General features: G+C 38.8%; 1 protein-coding gene across 1 annotated transcript; it reads left to right on the forward strand.

Annotated features, from left to right (window-relative positions):
* Window positions 1-124: 124 nt before the first annotated feature.
* On the forward strand, window positions 125-1586 carry LOC150024678 (uncharacterized). Its single transcript, XM_090296092.1, has 2 exons — window positions 125-798; window positions 1570-1586. The coding sequence occupies exons 1-2, from the start codon at window positions 162-164 to the stop codon at window positions 1584-1586; spliced, it is 654 nt and encodes a 217-aa protein (XP_090152218.1). The 5' UTR covers window positions 125-161.
* The last annotated feature ends 18206 nt before the right edge of the window (window positions 1587-19792 follow it).

Consider the following 19792-nt stretch of genomic DNA (forward strand, 5'->3'; position numbering starts at 1 on the left):
TCGACCATTCACTCATCTTTAAAACAAATTTTTCGTACCTATGAGTCATGTTTAGAAGTTTGGGAACAAGCAAAATTATTATACACCAATGATACTCAACGTCTTTAGGCGTGTGTCAAAATCTTCTCACAATTGTTGCTCCCAAACGTCTTGATGGTACAATGACAGAATATCTAGGTAAACTTCATGCTCTTCTTCATGATTTTAATGAGTTATTACCTCCTACCTCTACTCCTTCTCAAGAACTAGAACAAAGATCCAAGTTCTTCATGTTATTGGGTTTACATGGCCTTCCTAATGATTATTCTCACGTTCAAGATCAAATTTTGGGATCTCCTATTGTGCCCAATTTTACTTCCACTTGTTCTACCCTTTTGCGTGTGCCAGGTAAACACACCACTGATATAACGTCTCATGTTGATGACTCTTCTGCTTTAGTCTCTCAGCATAATGATCGTACTCGCCCTCACAAGTCGGGCAAAGGGCGTCACAAGTGTGACCATTGTGGCAAACTTGGCCACAAAATTGACAGATGTTATGCCTTACACGGTCGTCCTCCTAGATCTGTTGCGGTTGCTCAAATTGCCCATGTGCAACCTTCAACCGTAGACCATACTTCAATTGATACCCCAGGCCAGCCTGCTATTTTCAATGAATTTCTTAAATGGTATGAGGATCGTCAGAACCCTAGTTCCACGGCTTCTGTTGCACATTCAGGTACATCTTTTGTTGGCCTCACTCACTCCATTTCCCATGGCCCTTGGGTTCTAGATTCAGGTGGCACTGATCACATTACTGGTAATAAATCTTCTTTATCTATTGATAATGTTCTTTATGTCCCTGGGTCTTCATTTAACTTATTATCCATTAGTCGTCTCACCCGTTTCCTTGATTGTGTTATTTCTTTTACCAAAGATTCTGTTACTTTACAGGACCGGAGTTCGGGACGGATGATTGGCACCGGATGTGAGTCTCATGGACTTTATCAACTACAGATCTCTGCACATGTTGGCGCAATTATGGATTCTCCATCTCTCATTCAAGCTCGATTGGGTCATCCTAGTCTTGCCAAGATGCAGCAGTTTGTTCCAAGTTTGTCTAATGTGTCTACTTTATCGTGTGAGTTGTGTTCGTAGTTCTTTTTTTCCTAGTAGTGTCTCACAACGTGCTTCATCTCCTTTTGCCTTAGTTCACTCTGACATTTGGGGACCAAGTCATATTAAGTCTAATTTAGGATTTCAGTATTTTGTTACTTTTATTTATGATTATTCAAGATGTACTTGTGTATTTTTAATGAAAAACCGTTCTGAGTTGTTTTCTGTATTTCAAATATTTTACAATGAAATTAAAAATCAATTTGGAATTTTCATCTGAATTTTGCGCAGTGATAATGGACGTGAGTATCTTTCTCATTCTTTTAAAAATTTTATGGCTTCTCATGGTATTCTTCATCAAACTTCATGTGCTTATACACCACAACGAAATGGGGTAGCTGAGCGCAAGAATAGACTGTAAATCAAAATACGATTAAACATGATTATGAACGCATACAATAATGTTCTCATACAGATCTTATCATATTATGATTCTCACATATATCCATACAATTCAAGAAGGAATAGGCACTTACCTTGATACATGAGTGATCCTACTTGAGCAATTACTTTATCTCCTTTCCCAATTTATCTCTTAGCAATTCCGTTCTTGTCACACACTTTCATGATGGTTAACCGTGAGACAACTATTATTTGCAGAGACAAAACCCTATAGCGTTTAGTTCCCAATCTCCATCAGATGTAGGTTTTCATTAGGTATATCATCAGATATATATTTCTCATGTTAACCAATGGGCCTTTAATTCTATTATTATTATTAAAAAATCATATTTGGGCCCAAACCCCAAACTCTAAGTCATGTGAGTCACTTTATAAAAATTAATTTACATAATTTCTTACATTCTCCCACTTGACTCATATGAGTTATAATACTTTCATGATTTAATAATTACATAAATGCGCATTTAAAAGGCCTTACATAAATTGGTTCTATCATTAATCAAAATCAAGGATACAGAAATAATAAGAGTCATGGCGGTTACAAGTCATTTCAATCGACACATTTCCTTCCATGTACTACTATATCATCCTTTCTTCTTAATATGACTTTATAATGAGAAATCCATAGTAGGTTCAAACATAATGTCATTTTCATCAATAACAACATAATTTGTTTTCCACAACATAATTTACATGCATATACATAAAGTAGAAAACATAAATTTCAGAAACTTTATTTATTCAATGAGCTCAAAGTGTCAAATAAGCATTAATAACAACATTCATCATTCACTAGTAGACATAATGCCCATATTTACAACATGACCAGTAAATGTTTTGGGCGGTAACCCTTTTGTTAAAGGGTCAGCAATCATAAGATCAGTGCTAATATGTTCTATTGACACTCTATGTTTCTGAACTTCTTCTTTAACGGCAAAGTATTTCAATTCCATATGTTCATCACCTTTGGAATACTTGTCGTTTTTAGAAAAGAAGACAACTACGGAGTTATCACAATAAATTCTCAGCGGCTTGGCAATACTGTCAACAATTCCAAGTCCTGAAACAAAATTCTGCAACCAATTAGCCTGAACTGTGGCCTCAAAGCATGCCACAAATTCAACCTCCATGGTGGATGCAACAATGACTGTCTGCTTCGCACTTTTCCATGAAATCGCTTCTCCAGATAAAAGATACACATAACCAAATGTAAATTTTCGTGTATCCACACAGCTAGCAAAATCTGAATCTATATATCCAATCATCTCAAGATGATCATATATTTTATAAGTAAGCATATGATCCTTTGTTCCTTGCAAGTATCTCAAAACTTTCTTTGCAGCTTTCGAATGATCCAATTCTGGATTACTCTGCTATCTACCAAGCATACCAACTGCAAAACTAATATCTGGTCGTGTACAAGTTTGAGCATACATTAAACTCCCAAAATAGATGCATAAGGTATATTCTCCATTTTGTTTTCGTTCCAAGTCATTCTTTGGACATTGCATGAGACTAAATTTGTCTCATTTCTGTATTGGAACAGGAGATGTCGAACATTTATCCATTCAGAATCTCTCTAAAACTTTATTAATATATGTTTTCTGAGACAAACCTAACAGACCTTGTGATCTGTCACGAAATATTTCAGTTCCTATCACATAGTATGCCTCACCCATATTTTTCATCTCAAAGTTATTAGAGAGAAACTTCTTAGTCTCACTTAATAGACCAAGATCATTAGTTGCAAGCAAGATATCATCAACATACAAAATCAGGAATATAAACTTGCTCCCACTGACCTTCAGGTATATACACCGATCAACGATGTTTTCCTTAAACCCAAAGGACACAATAGTATCATTAAACTTAAGATACCATTTCCTATAAGCCTGTTTAAGCCCGTATATTGATTTCTTAAGTTTACACACCATGTGTTCCTTTCCTTCTTCAATGAACCCCACTGGTTGGTCCATATAAACATCCTCTTCTAAGTCCCCATTCAAAAACGCAGTTTTGACATCCATCTGATGCAACTCAAAATCATAATGAGCTACTAATGCCATGATAATTCTAAAGGAATCTTTCTTAGAAACGGGTGAAAATGTTTCTTTATAATCAATGCCATCCTTTTGAGTAAAACCTTTGGCAACAAGTCGGGCCTTGTAATGTTCGATATTGCTATAAGAGTCACGTTTAGTCTTAAAGACCCATTTACACCCGACTCTCTTGCATCCTTCTCGCAATTCTATAAGGTCCCATACATCATTTTGTGCCATTGATTTAAGCTCATCTTTCATGGCATCTAACCACTTATCAGAATTATCATCATTGATGGCGTCTGAAAATGAAATTGGATCATTATCAATACCTAAGTCATTTTCTGACTCTTGTAGATAAACCACATAATCATTCAAAATAGCAGACTTTCTTTCTCTTTGAGATCTTCTTAATACTATTTCTTGTGGTTGTTCTACTACAGGTTCATTGTTAACTTCATGATCATTAATTTGTTGTTCTTCTTCATCGTTGAGTGACTCAACTACATTAGGAACAACAATACTTACAATGAAACAGGTACAATTGACTTACTTAACATGCTCCTAACCATATACATTAAGGTTCGATTACGCCTTTCTAAAACACCATTTTGTTGTGGTGTACCTGACATTGTGTATTGAGCACAAATACCACGCCTCTCAAGGAACTTAGCAAACGGACCAGGGTGTTGTCCACTTTCATCATACTTTCCATAATATTCACCACCTCTATCTGACCTGACAATTTTCACCTTTCTGTCTAATTGCCTTTCCACTTCATTTATATAAACTTCTAAGGCATTCACTGCTTGCGATTTTTCATGTAGTATTTAGACATAACCATAACGTGAAAAAATCATCAATAAAGGTGATAAAATACATTTCTTTATTGAAAGAACTTGCATCAAAAGGTCCACATATATCAGTGTGTATAATTTCAAGAAGTTGAGTACTTCTTGTGGCTCCTTTCTTTGTGTGTTTTGTTTGTTTTCCTTTAATACAATCCACACATACATTCAAATCAGTTAAATCCAAACTTTGAAGTATTTCATTCTTTACTAATCTTTCCATCCTTTCTTTGGAAATATGCCCCAAATGTTTGTGCCGCAAGAAAGTAGAACATTCATTCACTAAACTACGTTTAGTGCCAACATTATGATGCGAGGTCATAAGAGTTTCAACATATAGATTATCAAGGTTCAATCTATATAATCCCTCATAAAGAGTACCAAATCCAATCAAATAGGTACGCTGATATAAACTGAAACATCCATTCCCAAATTTAAAAGAGTATCCGGAAACATCAAGTTTAGACAATGAAACTAAATTCCTAGATATACTAGGTACATAAAAAGTATCCATAAAGTCTAAATAAAATCCAGTGTCGAGGATTAAACGATAAGTCTCGACTGCTTCAACTAGAACCTTCTCTCTATTCCCCATGAAGACAAACTTTTCATTTGGCTTTATGGTTCGGGTTGAAAGGAATCCTTGCATCATGTTAGAAACATGAGTTATGCATCCATAATCAATCCACCAAGAATTATGTGGAACTTCAGTTAGGTTTGATTGAAAACATACATAATAAGCATTATGCTTACCATTCTTTTCGAACCAAGCCTTGCGTTTTAGACAATCCTTTTGGAAATGTCCAGATTTCTTGCAGAAATGAAATTTGCCATTCTTCTTCTAGAGCTTAGTAGAGGACTCATTTATCTTCAGTGGTCCTTTACCCTTTCCATGTTTCTTGAAGACCTTCTTTCCAGCTCCCTGATTGTTCACATAGTGTATAGAGTGGTTTCCTCGATTCTTCAATCTAGTCTCTTCCTGAACTAACATGTTATAGTTCTCATCCACTGCCATTCCAATAGACTTAAGTCTTGCCGCAATATTAGTCATTTCAATGACATGTTCGTGCATAGTACGAGAACCATCAAATTCCATGGTGGTTAATGTAGTCATTAATGATGTGATTCCAATAGCCACATAGAACAAGATTCTTGACACTTTGAGGAATCACCTTGAGCTGGAAAATGTAGAGGCACTTTCTTAGAAGTTGGATCATGGTTCTAAGATCAAGAACTCACCAATAACAAGTACCAAATCCCAAACTCATTTGGTTGAACCAAATATTGTCAAATTGAATCAACATAGGCAAAAGAAAAGAAGAGACCGAACAGAAATTGAAACAAAAACAAGAGAGCCGAACAGATTTAAGAACAAATAGAAAATAGATGCTGGAAAAAGGAATAGCCGAACCAAAACATGCTCAAGAACACAAGACAACAAGAGTAATTGAAAGAGAAGAAAGGAAGGAGAAGAGAATGCTCATGAAGATGGAAGATAGGTTGGATGATCACGCCACTAGAAGTATGGATGCTCCTAGATGAGTGTGGAAGCCGCCACTTGAGGAAACCATGGTCCTTCAAGATAAGACTATAGTAGAAGCTCAAAAGCTCTCCAAATGCTCACTCCAATTTTGAGTATAGTTTCTTTAGATAAAATTCAAATCTGAATTTTACAAGGAAGGCACCTCTATTTATAGCCTAAGGTGCTGAAAAATGAAAGCTAAACAATTCAAAATTCCCTCCAAAAGCCATCTAGAACCGGCGCTAATTGCCAAGCAAGGAAGGTGTGATCCCTTCCTTCACTTTGGCACCCCCTATTCTACTCCTACACCTATCTACTAATACACCCCCCTAAAGCTCCTATTTAAAAACCTAAAAGATGCTATAACAAAAAGAGGTTTCTAAGGTTTCCCTCTAAGCACCTTCAACTAAAGACACTACAAAAAGAGAAAATAAATGTCCTCTAGCTCCCAAGGCTTTGAACATGCTTCTTGTAATCCTTTGAGGTGGACTTTGACCTCCATAGGCGTCCTCCATTTGTGCCTCCACCTCTTCTTGAGCTTGATGAGTGGCCTCCATGTTCTCTTGGGCTTGATCTCCATCATACTCCCCGAGTTGGAGAGAATTCGACCACGAATTCTGGAGACCTACAGAAAAAGGAGTTAGATCGCTGACATTAAAAGTATGACTACCTAAGAATGTATCAGGCATATCTAACTCATAAGCATTGTCATTAATCCTCTTGAGGACTTGGAAAGGTCCATCCCCTCGAGGCATTAGTTTGGACTTCCTTTGAGTAGGAAAACGATCCTTCCTCAAGTGAAGCCAAACCCAATCGCCCTCATCAAACAACAATGCTTTTCTCCTTTTATTGGCAAGTTCAGCATACTTGCCAACCTTCTTCTCAATTCTCTTCTTGATGTCTTTATGCAAAGTTTTCACAAAAGAAGCCTTTTCATCCCCATCTTTGCACAAGACATCGTCAAGAAGGGGAATAGGAAGAAGATCAAGAGGTGTTAGGGGATTAAACCCATAGACCAACTCAAAAGGAGAATGGGAGGTGGTAGAATTTACTACTCGGTTATATGCAAACTCAACATGGGGTAGTAAATTCTCCCACACTCTAGGATTCCCCGAAATAAAGCATCTCAATAGTTGTCCCAAAGTTCTATTCACCACCTCGGTTTGACCATCAGTTTGTGGGTGGCAAGTGGTAGAAAATAAAAGCTTAGTTCCAAGCTTGCCCCACAAGGTCTTCCAAAAGTGACTCAAGAACTTAGGATCTCTATCGGACACTATAGACCTAGGAATCCCATGCAAGCGAACCACTTCTTGGAAGAAGAGGTTTGCAATGTGGCATGCATCATCCACTTTGTGGCAAGGAATAAAGTGAGCCATCTTTGAAAAACGATCCACTACCACAAAAATGGAGTCCTTTCCCTTTGATGTCTTAGGTAAGCCTAAGATGAAATCCATAGATATATCTACCCAAGGCATTGAAGGGATAGGAAGAGGATTATAAAGACCATGGGGATGCATTTTAGATTTAGCTTTGCGGCAAGCTATGCATTTATCACACAAACTATGAACATGTTTATGCATATGAGGCCAAAAGAAATGTTCATGCAACACATCCAAAGTTTTAGCAACCCCAAAATGTCCCATTAAGCCCCCCTCATGAGCTTCTCTAACAAGAGATAATCTAATAGAGCATTGGGGAACACAAAGACGTTTTCCCTTAAAAAGAAAGCCATCTTGAATAAAAAAGTCTTTGTGTCCTCCCTTAAGACACTCTTGATAGAGGAGAGAAAAATCAAGGTCATCATGATAAAGTTCCTTAATGTGATCAAAACCAAGATATTGAGAGGTTAAAAGATTTAGCAAGGTGTATCTTCTAGAAAGAGCATCCGCCACAATATTTATTTTGCCTTGCTTGTGTTTGATCACATAAGGAAATTGCTCAATGAATTCCACCCACTTAGCATGCCTCTTGTTAAGTTTGTTTTGGCTTTTCAAATATTTAAGAGATTCATGATCACTATGTATCACAAACTCTTTGGGAAAAAGATAGTGTTGCCAAGTAAACAAAGCCCTAACAAGTGCATATAATTCCTTATCATAGGTGGAATAGTTGAGATGACTTCCCTTCAATTTCTCACTAAAATAGGCTATGGGGTGGCCCTCTTGAAGGAGAACAGCCCCAATACCTATGCTTGAAGCATCACACTCAATCTCAAATGTCTTAGTGAAATTAGGAAGGGCCAAGATGGGAGCATTAGTCAATTTTTCTTTCAAAGTATCAAAAGCATTTTGTTGTGCTTCTCCCCAATGAAAGACCACATCCTTTTTCACTATGTCATTGAGTGGTGCGGCAATGGTACCAAAGTTTGGGACAAATCTTCTATAGAAAGAAGCAAGCCCATGAAAACTTCGGACCTCATTCAAAGATTTCGGTGTAGGCCAATTTTGAATGGCCACCACCTTGGTTTTGTCCACATGGACCCCTTTACAACTCACAACAAACCCTAGGAATTCTATATGATCAAGAGCAAACATACATTTAGCAAGGTTAGCATACAAATGTTCCTTCCTAAGGGTTTCCAAAACTTGCCTAACATGCAACCTATGGTCATTCAAAGATAAGCTATAAATGAGAATGTCATCAAAGTAAACCACAACAAACTTACCAATGAAAGGTCTAAGAACATGATGCATGAGGCGCATGAAGGTACTTGGTGCATTAGTTAAACCAAAAGGCATAACTAACCACTCATATAAACCAAAGTTGGTCTTAAAAGCCGTCTTCCATTCATCACTCGGTTTGATACGGATTTGATTGTAGCCGCTTTTAAGATCAATCTTTGAAAAGATTTTTGAACCATGTAATTCATCCAACAAATCATCTAGTCTAGGTATGGGATGCCTATACTTAATGGTTATGTTATTGATGGCCCTACAATCCGAACACATTCGCCATGTGCCATCCTTTTTTGGCACTAAGATGATAGGCATAGCACAAGGACTCATGCTATCTTGCACCCACCCTTTTTCAATCAAAGCCTCAACTTGTTGGCGAATTTCCTTGGTTTCACTTGGATTGGTCCTATATGCGGGACGATTTGGTAAAGAAGAGCCCGGTATCAAATCAATTTGGTGCTCAATCCCTCTCAAAGGTGGAAGTCCATTTGGAGGATCTTGAAACACATCTTTGAACTCTTCTACCAAATTTTCCAAGCAATGAGGACTATCAACAAGTGATTCTATGCTAAGAGTTCTAGGGATGGCTAAAAAAAGAGGATGATGAGCCACTATTTCCCTTTCAATGTCACGCCTAGACACAAGGAGTGTAGGCTTAGAACTCTTATCTTTTTTATCTTTTTTATCTTTTTCACTCTCCCTCTTTTTCTTCATGATAACTTGGTCCTCATGGACTTCTCTTGGAGAGAGAGATTTTAAAGTAACCTTGTGACCATGGAATTCAAAAGATAATTTGTTGGTAAAGCCATCATGTAAAACTTTTCTATCAAATTGCCAAGGCCTTCCCAAAAGAACATGAGTGGCTTCCATGGGCACAACATCACATAATACCTCATCTTTGTATTTTCCAATGGAGAAATGGATGAGGACTTGTTTATTAACAATTATTTCTCCTACTTCACTAAGCCATTGTAACTTATAGGGCTTTGTATGAGAGATAGTAGGCAATCCAAGCTTATCTACTACTCTTGTACTAGCCACATTTGCACAACTACCCCCATCCACTATCAAGGAACAAATGTTGTTTTGAATAAGACATCTTGTATGGAAAATATTTTCCCTTTGACTTTCATCAAAAGGTTGTGAAACTTGTCCAAGAAGTCTTCTCACAACTAACAAGTCCCCTTCTAGTGGACATTCGCTCTCTTCCTCACTAGATGCATGAGAATGCAATGAATGCTTTGAAGAATCCGAATCATGCTCACTAACTACAATGCCCTCATGCATGTACATACTTCGTTTGGAAGGACAATTTGCAGCAATATGACCATAACCCATACATTTAAAGCATTTAGTGTTAGATGTTCTAGTGGGAGACTTAGGTCTAGATGTTGATGGCTTAGATTCCTTGGGTTTGAAAGAAGAATCTTTGGAAGGATGTTTAGAAAAAGAAGTTTTGTTTCTCCAAGACTTGGAGTAGTATCCATTATTGGAAGCATTTTTAAAAGAGTTTTTCTTAGCAAGTTGGGCTTCCACCTTCATTGCAAGATGAACTAAAGAGCCCAATGATGAATACTCTTGTAACTCAACAATGTCTTGGATATCCTTCCTAAGACCACTCACAAACCTAGCAACCATGGCTTCTTCACTTTCTTCTAATTCAATTTTAAGCACAAGCGTCTCAAGCTCCTTATAATATTCATCCACATTTAGCGTGCCTTGTTGAAACCGTTGGAGTCTCAACATGAGGTCTTTCCTAAAATGTGGGGGCACAAACCTAGCGCGCATATGATCCTTTAAAGAGTTCCAAGAGTCCACGGGAGGACCCTTGTGATAGATAATGTCCTTTACAATCCCATGCCACCATTTCATGGCATAATCACTAAACTCTAGGGTGGCTAGCTTGAGCTTATGCTCATCTTGGATCTCATGGATCTCAAAAATTTGTTCACACTTAGCCTCCCAATCTAAATACACATTTGGATCACTAGAACCATTAAAACAAGGTAGTTTGACCGAAGGAAGCTTGGACTTTGCATCATGGTAGAAGCCATTGCCGTAGTGAATTCTTTCCCCTTGGTGATGATGTCTTTGTCCATGGACTTGGGGTGGAGGTCTCCTTCTCCTATGCTCATCTTCACGGCCAACATCATTTGAAGAAGCTCTTGAAGATGGTCTATGAGAAGGATGTCCATCATGGATAGAAGGAGATGGCCTAGATTGTTGGACCTCCATCTTTTGCATTTTTTCCTCCAACCTTCTAATTGTTCTTTGAGCTTCATGTAATTCACCAAGAATGGAAGCTTTGGAAGGAGAATGCTGCTTGTAGGATGCATCACTTGAAGATCCAGCCATTTGTAATTAAAAAAAACAGCAAACACACAAAACAGCAAACAAGTTAAAAATTAGCAAAAACAGTGAGCTTTGCAATTGAAACTGCCGAAGTGAATTTAAGGCTGAAAAAGATATCACTCTCAAAGAAATAATGTTCTTGCTCCAATCTGATCTTGAGGCCTTGGAATCCTCAAATGAAATATGTCAAAGCAAGCACACCAATCTTAAGAGCAAACCACCACAAAACCAAAGAAACAATAAAGACAAACAAGAAAAGGTATAAGCAAGGAAAGGTAATTGCAAAAGGAATACTATATGTAAGACAAACTCAAAGAGTAAGAATGAAAGACAATCAAGAAAATAAAGAACTCAATGAGAAAAGTAGGCACACAAAAGAATACCTAAGGAAAAGCACTAGAGTAGATGAAGAAAACAAAAAATTTAGCTACTGGAATTTTTTTTTTTTTATGCAAACTGTGTTTGATATTCACTGATTTAACTGGAACGTTGTAGAGCGAACTGGATAATGAAATTTATACCACAGAAACTTCAAGATGTTAACTCAAAAATGGCACTGGAATCAATTAAAAACAGTAAGCCAATTGAGAGAAATAAATTTTTTAAAATCACTGCCAGATTACCGTATTTTTTTCGGCAGGAATGTACACTTTTTTTATTTTATTTATCATTTTTTGTGTACTTCATATTTTTGAATGATTCTTTTTTCTATGCTTTTCTAACACTTTGAATATCTCAAATCCAGAATTTCAGAATTTTACAGTACGTAAATCAGTTGCAATAAGGAAAAACAGTAAGCACTCTTTTCAGAAACAGAGGAATCCTAATAGGAATAAAAAAACAGAATGATGAACTAGCAAAGACATAATAGAAAATGATGTATTGGAACTTGTATAGGTCTAGAATACAAGTATGAACTCAATTCTAAAAAGAAAATGCACAAAGGATCAACATCAATTCAGAAAATTATATGACACCAAAGCAAAAAACAATCAAAACAATAAAAGTACTACTAGAAGTAATGACATATATGGAAAAACATGACTAAGACAAAACTTGACATGATTCAAAAATTAAAAGACACAACACAAATTGTAACAAGTGAAAGGAAGCTTAAGGTATACTCTAGGAAGGATAATGCCATTCCAAAAGAGCAACCATACTCATAAGAATTATGAGTGCCATAAACCTTTCCACAAACACTTGGAGCAAAAGAAAAACAGCAAGAATACTCAAATAAATTTCTAAAACAGAAACTTAAATTGCAAGAAATTAAAAAGAGCTCTTGAAATAAAGTGCACACAACTCAACAATTAAACAAGAATGAACCTAAGACTCATGATACCACATGATGTGATTCCAATAGCCACATAGAACAAGATTCTTGACACTTTGAGGAATCACCTTGAGCTGGAAAATGTAGAGGCACTTTCTTAGAAGTTGGATCATGGTTCTAAGATCAAGAACTCACCAATAACAAGTACCAAATCCCAAACTCATTTGGTTGAACCAAATATTGTCAAATTGAATCAACATAGGCAAAAGAAAAGAAGAGACCGAACAGAAATTGAAACAAAAACAAGAGAGCCGAACAGATTTAAGAACAAATAGAAAATGATGCTGGAAAAAGGAATAGCCGAACCAAAACATGCTCAAGAACACAAGACAACAAGAGTAATTGAAAGAGAAGAAAGGAAGGAGAAGAGAATGCTCATGAAGATGGAAGATAGGTTGGATGATCACGCCACTAGAAGTATGGATGCTCCTAGATGAGTGTGGAAGCCGCCACTTGAGGAAACCATGGTCCTTCAAGATAAGACTAGAGTAGAAGCTCAAAAGCTCTCCAAATGCTCACTCCAATTTTGAGTATAGTTTCTTTAGATAAAATTCAAATCTGAATTTTACAAGGAAGGCACCTCTATTTATAGCCTAAGGTGCTGAAAAATGAAAGCTAAACAATTCAAAATTCCCTCCAAAAGCCATCTAGAACCGGCGCTAATTGCCAAGCAAGGAAGGTGTGATCCCTTCCTTCACTTTGGCACCCCCTATTCTACTCCTACACCTATCTACTAATACACCCCCCTAAAGCTCCTATTTAAAAACCTAAAAGATGCTATAACAAAAAGAGGTTTCTAAGGTTTCCCTCTAAGCACCTTCAACTAAAGACACTACAAAAAGAGAAAATAAATGTCCTCTAGCTCCCAAGGCTTTGAACATGCTTCTTGTAATCCTTTGAGGTGGACTTTGACCTCCATAGGCGTCCTCCATTTGTGCCTCCACCTCTTCTTGAGCTTGATGAGTGGCCTCCATGTTCTCTTGGGCTTGATCTCCATCAATTAATGTCCCAACAAGAGACTTATCAGTAGTTTGGGAGCGCTCTTCCACAAATTTCATAAATTCTTTTGTACTATCAGTTTTGGGAAGAGCAGACTTAATATTACTTGCTATGCTCACACATGCTTGATCACACATGCTTAACATTAATACTTTGAGTCATAAACTAAACATACAATACAGATTCATAAATTATATCATTAATTGAAATAAAATTCATCCATAATTTAGAATCACTTTGGTGATTACAAATCTATCATACAAATAATTCCAAAAATTATATCATTAATTGAAATAAAATTCATTCATAATTTAGAATTAAATAAAACATAAAGATTTGATCACTTTGGTAATTACAAATCTATCATACAAATAATTCCAAAATCATATCATTAATTGAAATAAAATTCATCCATAATTTGGAATTAAATAAAACATAAAGATTTGATCACTTTGGTGATTACAAGTCTATCATACAAATAATTCAAAAATCATATCATTAATTGAAATAAAATTCATCCATAATTTGGAATTAAATAAAACATAAAGATTTGATCACTTTGGTGATTACAAATCTATCATACAATAGTTTCAAAATCATAATTTAAAAAATAATACATAAAGCGGAAAAATTAATTTTCCATTCCTCACTTTCAATCAATTAATTAAACTTTAATTTAATGCAAATTAAATTACATTATAACATAATAAAATTTCATTAAAACTTTAATTTAATGCAAATTAAATTACATTAAAATTAATACATAAAGTGGAAAAATAATTTTCCATTCCTCACTTTAATTAAAATTTTAATTGAAATCATTAATAAAATAAATGAGGTAAGGAAATTAATTCATAAGTTTCAGTAATTGAATTAGAAATAAAGTAACGTAAGATGAATGAATGACATAAGGTGCAGGAATGAATTCATTGCTATGCATAAATTGAATTCAACATTATATTATAATTTAATCTAAAATGCAGGAAGAAACAATTCATGCTTTTCATTAATTTATATTATAATATATATTATATTATAATTCCATCATCAGGAATTAAATCCACATCATCATCTTCCTCACGCCTTTCTCTCTGAAAGGCTCCGACCACCGTCACAACGCTACCATCGTGCAAACAAGGTTCACGGAAGCGACAAAGGCTTGAGGTCCCACTAATAGGTTCATAGGGTTTTTAACACCGTTAATGGTGTTGGGTGCAGGAAGATTAGGGTTATGTTAATGGAAACCTTAACCATAAACCCTAATTTTAAAATTAAGGTTCTTTAATTCAAATTATTTTAAAATTAGGGCTCTTTGATTTTTGATGGTTTAGGACAATTAGGGATCTATTATAAAGGAATGGAAACCTTAATCTATAAATCCTAATTTTAAAATTAGAGTTCTTAAATTGGAAATATTTTAAAATTAGGGTTCTTTGATTTTGGAAAAGCATTAATGGAGAATCACAAAATGAGCAATGGGGCTCTGATACCACATGTAAATCAAAATACGATTAAACATGATTATGAACGCATACAATAATGTTCTCATACAGATCTTATCATATTATGATTCTCACATATATCCATACAATTCAAGAAGGAATAGGCACTTACCTTGATACATGAGTGATCCTACTTGAGCAATAACTTTATCTCCTTTGTCCCAATTTATCTCTTAGCAATTCCGTTCTTGTCACACACTTTCATGATGGTTAACCGTGAGATAACTATTATTTGCAGAGACAGAACCCTATAGCCTTTAGTTCCCAATCTCCATCAGATGTAGGTTTTCATTAGGTATATCATCATATATATATTTCTCATGTTAACCAATGGGCCTTTAATTCTATTATTATTATTAAATCATATTTGGGCCCAAAACCCAAACTCTAAGTCATGTGAGTCACTTTATAGAAATTAATTTACATAATTTCTTACATAGACATCTTGTTGAAACAACTCGTACTATTTTAATCCATGGTGATGTTCCTCAGCGTTTTTGGGGTGATGTTGTTCTTAGTGCATGTTATCTCATTAATCGCATGCCATCTTCAGTTTTAGATAACAAAATTCGTCATTCTATTTTATTTCCACATGACCCTCTCCACTCTTTACCTCCCAAAGTTTTTGGGTCCACATGTTTTGTTCATAATTTTAGTCCTGGTCTTGATAAATTATCTCCTATGTCACACAAATGTATCTTTTTAGGGTTCACTAGATCACGAGAAGGATATTAATGTTTCTCACCGTCTTTAAACCGTTATTTTATTTCAGTAGATGTCACCTTTAGTGAATCTTCCCTTTACTTTAAGTCTTGTCCTTCTCCTTCAATTTATTCATCTAATCAAGTTAATATTCCTCTTGTTGTGCCTGGTGCACCTAATGATTCACCACCGTCACCAACTCTTTAGGTGTATAGTCAATGTCAAACGTCTCATTGTCCATCATCAGACTCTTTTCTGGTGCCAACACCTCATCCCCCTCCGGCTCCTACTGTTCAACCTGATCTTCCTATTGTTATCCGTAAAGGTATACGTTCTACTCGTAATCCCTCTCCACATTATACTGTTTTGAGTTAACATAGACTATCTCAACCCTTTTATACTTGCCTTTTGTCTATTTCTTCTGTATCCATTCCAAAATTTGTAGGTGATGCCTTAGCTCATCCTGGTTGGCATCAGGCCATGCCTGATGAAATGAATGCACTTCAGAATAATGGAACTTGGGAACTTGTTCCTTTACCATCTAGGAAATTTGTTGTTGGTTGCAGGTGGATTTTTGCTATCAAAGTTGGTCATGATGGTACTATTGATCGTCTCAAAGCTCGTCTTGTGGCTAAGGGCTATACCCAAATTTTTGGTTTAGACTATGGTGATACTTTTTCTCCAGTAGCAAAGATGGCCTCTATTCGCTTATTCATAGCTATGGCTGCTCTTCAACAATGGCCTCTTTATCATTTGGATGTTAAAAATGATTTTCTTAATGGAGATTTGCGGGAAGAAATTTATATGGAGCAACCTCCCGGTTTTGTTGCTCAGGGGGAGTCTTCTGGATTGGTATGTCGTCTTCGCAAATCCTTATATGGCCTTAAGCAGTCTCCAAGGGTTTGGTTTGGAAAATTTAGCAATGTTGTTCAACAATTTGGTATGACTCGCAGTGAAGGAAATTGATCCTGCCTTTTGACCGGAACGCTGGAGAATGCCTCGTCAAAGGATCGACGTGCGCACCGCTTCTCACCTTCGTTCCTCTCCGGGATCTACTTCAAGAACCTGCAAAGAAACCATACGGCGCCGCTGCGGCCGATCGCACTCCGACGCTCAAGTCAGTGACGGTATCACCAAATACTAAGAACGAGAACCGTGCAAATCCTCTCTCACAATCAGCTCTATCACTCGCAAGCGTAAAGTGTATGAACTGAACGTGCGTACCTCAGAAAGTCTGTTAAGAACTCTTATATACCTGGTGGCTTTCTCTCTCCTGGCAGTTACAGACTTGGACACGTGGCTTGCATCCAACTGTACACGTGCCATCATCTGGAGGCTCCCTGACTTGGCGCTGCTTCTGCTCTCATTTTGGCTAAGTTACTTATGCATGGTACTGCCCAGTGCATAGCTAACTTAGGAGTGCGATCTCTACTGGAACTGGCGAGTTAGGGGCCTTCATACACCTTCCCTGTGGTCTCGCCGGCCGCCTTCATAATCTGCTTCTCCTTCATCTTCGGCGATGTGCTTGTTCTGGCGATCTCCGACTGCTTGGTCGCCTGGGTCTACATCTGGCGACTTCATCTTCAACCTGGCGATCGCCTATTCTGGTAAGCTGGAAGTCGGAACACGCCAACTTAACAACTGGCGACTACACATGCCTTCCCACTTCCTTCCTATCTGCCAACCCGGCGCCTTGTCAACACGCCTACACTTTAGCAGGATGCCACGTCATCATACCCGACCACCAGGGCGGTACACAAGCCCCCCAGTCTTAAGCGAAGACTTGTCTAGCGAAAAGACTGAAAGAGCCTTCGTTAACACCGACCTATGTGGTACTGACGCAGAATTCCAAGCGATTGTACTTTCTGCTGCTCTGACGCTCCACCAAACCCTTCACTCATCGTTCGACACGTGGCTTCATCAACGGCTCTCTTCATCTGCCGTTAGCGCTTCCTAAAATCATTTCGAAAACCCTTAAACCCATTACGCTCCACTGTTCCATCACTTTCTTCGTGCTTGCAAACGCTCTCACTTCCTTCTGCGAAAGCTCTCGACGTTCTTCAACGCTCTAGATCACCATCTCCCTTCACCGTCTTCCTGATCATCGAAAGGTAATTACTTTCCTTCATCTGCTGGGTTTCCTTGCATTTTCACCGATTTGCATCATCCTGTAACTGCCTGGTGCATACGCTGTGGGTTGTTTTTCCATTTCTTCTTCTGCGTAACTTAGGGCTTTGTCGATCGTCGCAACGAACCCACATTCGTTCGTCTTTCACCTTCCTTCTATGATCGAGTCAGCCTTTGTAACCCCCCTGATCATTTTTCCTTTCTTCTTCCTTTGCAGCTGCCATCATGACTCGCACCAAGATTACCCCGAACCCCCCTCCATCAGCGCGAAACCTTCCTTCACAAGCACACGACTCAACACAAGTTCGTGGTGCTTCCTCTTCGCAGGCTGAGAGGCCTGCATTTTCCCAAACTGCCCTGGCTCAGGCGACTCCATCTAACGCTGGAGGAGCCCCCGTCCCTCTGCCAGACTTCAAAACTCTATACCCCTGGGCTAACTCAACCCTTCTGAAGGAGACCTCGTCGGTGAACACTGCGGGAGCCGTTTTGCGGTTGACTAAGGGGGACGAAATCTACCAGTCGTTTCACAAGGAGCACGACGAAAGGATGATGGTGCTGCCTTGCCCCGCCGACCTGCCCGTGTGTGCTGATGACAAAGTAAGCGCCGACGGGCCCTTCTGCTTTGTCTATACAACTTTCTTCAAGAAGGTCAAGCTTAGGTTCCCTCTTACCCGATTCGAGAGGGAACTTTTGACCGAGCTCAACATTGCTGCCGCCCAGCTTCACCCCAACAGCTGGGCGTTTGTTCGAGCCTTTCAAATAACGTGCGACCACCTGGGGTTGCCCGCGTCGGTGGACGTGTTTTTGTTCCTTTTCGAGGCCAAGCACCCAGGAGACCGCCTATGGGTCAGCTTGAATGCAATTGCTGGGAGATCCATTTTTACCATCTTCCAGCAATCGTACAAAGACTGGAAGGGGAAGTTCATCCAAGTACGTGCAAACGACAAGGACACCTCCCTTCTTGATGGCTTCCCCTTGTACTGGGTGGACAAGGGGAAAAAGGAGTCCAAGAGCTGCTTCAGGAGGCCCAGAAGTCCTGATAGCATGGGAGCATTGGACAGAGACCTTTGTCTCTTCTGGAAGAAGGTGGCGGACGCCAACATAACTTTCCTCACCACTTCCCTGATCAGCTTTGAATTCTTCGAAGATCAGCTAGAATTTCAAATAGGTTAGGTCATTTGAACCATTGCTTTAATACTGCTTCTGTTTAGCTGTCTCTGGGCGTCTTGTGCGTTATGCGCAAGACTTTGGCTTTACTTTTCCTGCACATATTATCTGCTTTGCTGTTTATTACACTATGCACTTATCTGTTTCCCTTGAGTTAACCCACGCATCTCTGTCCCCTGCAGACAACATGTTGCCCAGGAACATGCTCGCTGAACTCAAATCGCTCGCCCGAAACCACGGGTTGGCAACCGGTTCCCAAACGGTGCCCAACTCGGCGGTCGAGAAGGCCATCGTTCATGGGCGATCACCGCCCAAGGAACCCACCCAGCGCAAGAAACTGGTCCTTAAGAGACCTAAGCGAAAAGCCCCTCAAGTCGTCCATGAGGAGGAAGAAGAGGATGACGAGGTCACAGAGGATGGCCTCGTTACAAAAAGGAAGAGGGTGGCACCATCTTCTCCACCTGCTCCACCCCCTCTTCCAACCTCAACACCACCATCAACGCCTGCTCCTCCTCCCTCATCGCCAACACCACAAGCTCCTTCATCACCATTCCAAGCGGTTCCGCTGGCCACTGCGCCACCTGCAGCTGAGGCCCAAGAGCCAAATTTCCTGGAGGACCCCCCAAGTGCCTCTACGCCACACATCTCAGCTGGAGGGGGCCCCCCTTCAAACACCTCAGCTGCAGGAGATGTTCCAATCGGGGATGAGGTTGCTCATACCTCTCCGATTCTAATCACCGAATCCCCGACCCCGTCGCCACGCCAGGAAGCAAACACTAAAGATCCTACTAAGGAAGGTGGCGGCGAGAACCCTCAACAAGCCCCCCTGGCGCCTCTCCAAGCAGCAAACCTTTCCCTTGAAGTCACAAGGATGTGGGAACCTCTGACTGCCAAACTGAAGACCATAGCAGAGGATATCCCAGCGATCATAACGAGGGCTGTGGAGAGCTCCACCAGGAGGCTTCAA

Source organism: Phaseolus vulgaris, chromosome 10 (genome assembly GCF_051622355.1).
Source record: "Phaseolus vulgaris cultivar YP4 chromosome 10, ASM5162235v1, whole genome shotgun sequence".
NCBI lineage: Eukaryota > Viridiplantae > Streptophyta > Magnoliopsida > Fabales > Fabaceae > Phaseolus > Phaseolus vulgaris.

Excerpts from the sequence above, each read along its gene's own strand:
- LOC150024678 (XM_090296092.1), top strand. The coding sequence starts at position 162 with ATGACAGAATATCTAGGTAAACTTCATGCTCTTCTTCATGATTTTAAT.